At 39.2% G+C, this 3,929-nt stretch overlaps 2 protein-coding genes across 3 annotated transcripts in view; both read left to right on the forward strand.

Moving 5' to 3' along the window:
• The window catches only part of for (cGMP-dependent protein kinase for), a 29,892-nt gene extending 27,929 nt beyond the window's left edge, over positions 1-1,963 (forward strand). For both annotated transcript variants that reach the window (XM_018035850.2, XM_026818564.1), the window contains 4 exons: positions 403-849; positions 994-1,293; positions 1,436-1,498; positions 1,566-1,963. In XM_018035850.2, the coding sequence (XP_017891339.1) occupies positions 403-849; positions 994-1,293; positions 1,436-1,498; positions 1,566-1,731 (976 nt within the window). In that variant the 3' untranslated portion in view covers positions 1,732-1,963. The remainder of the gene's footprint in view (positions 1-402; positions 850-993; positions 1,294-1,435; positions 1,499-1,565) is intronic.
• On the forward strand, positions 1,784-3,651 carry LOC108631113 (cGMP-dependent protein kinase, isozyme 2 forms cD5/T2-like). Its single transcript, XM_026819235.1, has 4 exons — positions 1,784-1,823; positions 2,024-2,375; positions 2,518-2,580; positions 2,648-3,651. Exons 1-4 carry the CDS (start codon positions 1,784-1,786, stop codon positions 2,811-2,813), a joined length of 621 nt encoding a protein of 206 aa, XP_026675036.1. The 3' UTR covers positions 2,814-3,651.
• Positions 3,652-3,929: the final 278 nt, after the last annotated feature.

A 3,929-nucleotide genomic window follows, 5' to 3' on the forward strand; every position in this document is an offset into this window, starting at 1 on the left:
GCTGGGAATTCCTTATTAACTTAGTTTATGTATTATAATAATTTTCCTGAGTCTTGTTAATACTAATTAATAGACTGTGGAATTTTGTGCAACGCGATACATCCATTCTCTCTCTATTTTTTACGTATGCATAAAATCCGCAGTCTGCTAATTATCGTAATTGATTGACTTACATTCGTTATGAATATAATTCCTGATTTACGCGTGTTTCACGCTCGCTCAGGATCGGAGAGTAGAGTAAGTACCAGATCTGAGATTATGCAAAAGATTCTAAACGAATAAATGTGCATAATAATATAGCAAATCCTATAAAATACTCAATCTTAGTATATTTAATTAAAATAAAAACTGGATCTACGAGTCTGAACTGTTTTATAATAAAAATTCTAATCCGATACGTAGATTGAACGAAGAATTCCGAGACCTGAGATTGCAAGATCTACGACCACTGGCTACGCTAGGAGTGGGCGGTTTTGGAAGAGTGGAACTGGTCCAAATAGCCGGCGACGGAAGCCGGTCGTTCGCGTTGAAACAGATGAAAAAAGCACAGATCGTGGAAACGCGACAGCAACAGCATATCATGTCCGAGAAGAGGATAATGGGCGAGGCCGATTGCGATTTCGTCGTGAAACTGTTCAAAACGTTTAAAGACCGGAAGTATCTATACATGTTGATGGAGGCCTGTCTCGGCGGAGAACTGTGGACTGTTCTGAGGGACAAGGGTCATTTCGATGACGGGACGACTAGATTTTACACCGCCTGCGTCGTCGAGGCCTTCGATTATCTTCATTCGCGAAATATTATCTACAGAGACCTCAAACCGGAGAATCTGTTGTTGGACGGCCAAGGGTAAGAGCGAACTTAATTATTTTAAGGATGTTCGTGTATCATTTCAATAATTCCTATGAATTTTCAAATTATTCATATCACCATATAAAATTTTAAGATTTTTTATAAATTATTGTATACATTCAATAATTTTCTACTATTCAGCTACGTGAAGCTAGTCGACTTCGGTTTTGCGAAACGTTTGGATCACGGCAGGAAGACTTGGACTTTCTGCGGCACGCCTGAATACGTGGCGCCGGAAGTTATTCTGAACAAAGGTCACGATATTAGCGCAGACTACTGGTCTCTGGGCGTCCTGATGTTCGAATTGTTGACCGGGACACCACCATTCACCGGAGGAGATCCTATGAAGACTTACAATATCATATTAAAGGGTATCGACGCCATCGAATTCCCGAGGTCAATAACAAGAAACGCCACTGCGCTCATTAAAAAACTTTGCAGGTAATTAAATAAGAGAAGATTTTCTGAGAAATTAAAAATCCTTCTCAGTATATATTTCTCGGTATTAAATTTTAATTAAAAATTGAATAATAAAAATAAATTATTATCATATTAATCACTTAATCTCTCTATTTGATTTTAGGGATAATCCGGCAGAACGTCTCGGTTACCAGAAGGGCGGCATTAGTGAAATACAGAAACACAAGTAAGTGTATGAAACCACATTTAAAAATGATATGGAGAACAGTCGTAAGGATTAATTGTTCATGTAGGTGGTTCGATGGTTTCAACTGGGAAGGACTGAGAGCCAGAACGCTCGAGCCTCCGATAATGCCAAGGGTTCAAAACGCCGCTGATACGACGAACTTCGACGAATATCCTCCCGATTCCGATCCACCCCCGCCTGACGACATTTCCGGCTGGGACAACGACTTCTAACGTTAGACTGTTTGCAACGTGATTGTTTTTTATGGGACAGAGAAGCTCCGCGATGCTTTTCAATGATGATGATCAGGGAATCGCTGAGAAACGTTTCACAATCTCTGCATTTATAGTTATAATGAAACCGCGAACGATTCGCGGATTACTATACGATTCCTAGATCTTGAAATTCTGAGCCTAGATCATTCGAAGGATCCATAGGAACCGATCTGATAATAGAGACGTCAGGGTTTTCGATTTTTTTTTTTTTTNATGAATTTTCAAATTATTCATATCACCATATAAAATTTTAAGATTTTTTATAAATTATTGTATACATTCAATAATTTTCTACTATTCAGCTACGTGAAGCTAGTCGACTTCGGTTTTGCGAAACGTTTGGATCACGGCAGGAAGACTTGGACTTTCTGCGGCACGCCTGAATACGTGGCGCCGGAAGTTATTCTGAACAAAGGTCACGATATTAGCGCAGACTACTGGTCTCTGGGCGTCCTGATGTTCGAATTGTTGACCGGGACACCACCATTCACCGGAGGAGATCCTATGAAGACTTACAATATCATATTAAAGGGTATCGACGCCATCGAATTCCCGAGGTCAATAACAAGAAACGCCACTGCGCTCATTAAAAAACTTTGCAGGTAATTAAATAAGAGAAGATTTTCTGAGAAATTAAAAATCCTTCTCAGTATATATTTCTCGGTATTAAATTTTAATTAAAAATTGAATAATAAAAATAAATTATTATCATATTAATCACTTAATCTCTCTATTTGATTTTAGGGATAATCCGGCAGAACGTCTCGGTTACCAGAAGGGCGGCATTAGTGAAATACAGAAACACAAGTAAGTGTATGAAACCACATTTAAAAATGATATGGAGAACAGTCGTAAGGATTAATTGTTCATGTAGGTGGTTCGATGGTTTCAACTGGGAAGGACTGAGAGCCAGAACGCTCGAGCCTCCGATAATGCCAAGGGTTCAAAACGCCGCTGATACGACGAACTTCGACGAATATCCTCCCGATTCCGATCCACCCCCGCCTGACGACATTTCCGGCTGGGACAACGACTTCTAACGTTAGACTGTTTGCAACGTGATTGTTTTTTATGGGACAGAGAAGCTCCGCGATGCTTTTCAATGATGATGATCAGGGAATCGCTGAGAAACGTTTCACAATCTCTGCATTTATAGTTATAATGAAACCGCGAACGATTCGCGGATTACTATACGATTCCTAGATCTTGAAATTCTGAGCCTAGATCATTCGAAGGATCCATAGGAACCGATCTGATAATAGAGACGTCAGGGTTTTCGATTTTTTTTTTTTTTTAATGTGTTTAACTGGTCCGCGCGAGTCACACGGTGGATCGATAGTTTGCAATCGATAACCCGGCTCTGTGATACGAATTCAGAAACGCGACACCCTTTCTAGAACTCTTCGAGGCTGATCTATAGATTCAAGAGATCGTAACCGTACTACGCGAGAGCTAAGAATTTTTATATAACATCCCCTGGGAGACACGTCCTCGGGTGATAAAAACTAAAAATCTCGCGAACCGATTTAGAGAAGTATAATAAATGCGCACGACTTTTAATAGCTAGCGTCCGATTAAATTTATTGCTAGCGCAGCGACTTTGTAAACAAGTCCAAGTGCCATACCGAATAACGAGACGAAGGCGATGAATGGCGATGACCGTACAGAGAGTATACGATGTGCAATAATTTAAGCTCAATTAAATAAGCTAATAAAAAAATTATCTGGCAAACCGAATTAACGAACAATTTCATTCGAATAAATTGTAAATTAAAGAAGAGTTGTAGTATGGCGTACTTTTATACCAAGGAGAGAATGAATCTGGATGGATCGTTAAAAATAGCGAGGATATATACAGAATAAATCGATTGACTGTTATCGACAGGAAATTAATTATTCCTCGATTAGATCCAATTCATATTTATCTATCGGACTTGGAGATGTCATCCCTCATTCTCCAGAATACTTATTTATTTCATACAGACGATATTTCTCTAATTCTACGAAACTGGAAAGGAGATCTTGCCATCGAGACTCGATTGAAAATTGCGCAGACGATTAACGTTTCACGATTTGATGAAGAGGAACGAACCCCGCTGCCTGGTTCGATTGTTGTTTGATTTATCTTCATAGTTTATTGTAATAATTCTATTTTA

The sequence above is a fragment of the Ceratina calcarata genome, unplaced genomic scaffold (assembly GCF_001652005.2).
Source record: "Ceratina calcarata isolate Rehan_Ccalc_2016 unplaced genomic scaffold, ASM165200v1 scaffold100.2, whole genome shotgun sequence".
In the NCBI taxonomy this organism is placed as follows: Eukaryota; Metazoa; Arthropoda; class Insecta; order Hymenoptera; family Apidae; genus Ceratina; species Ceratina calcarata.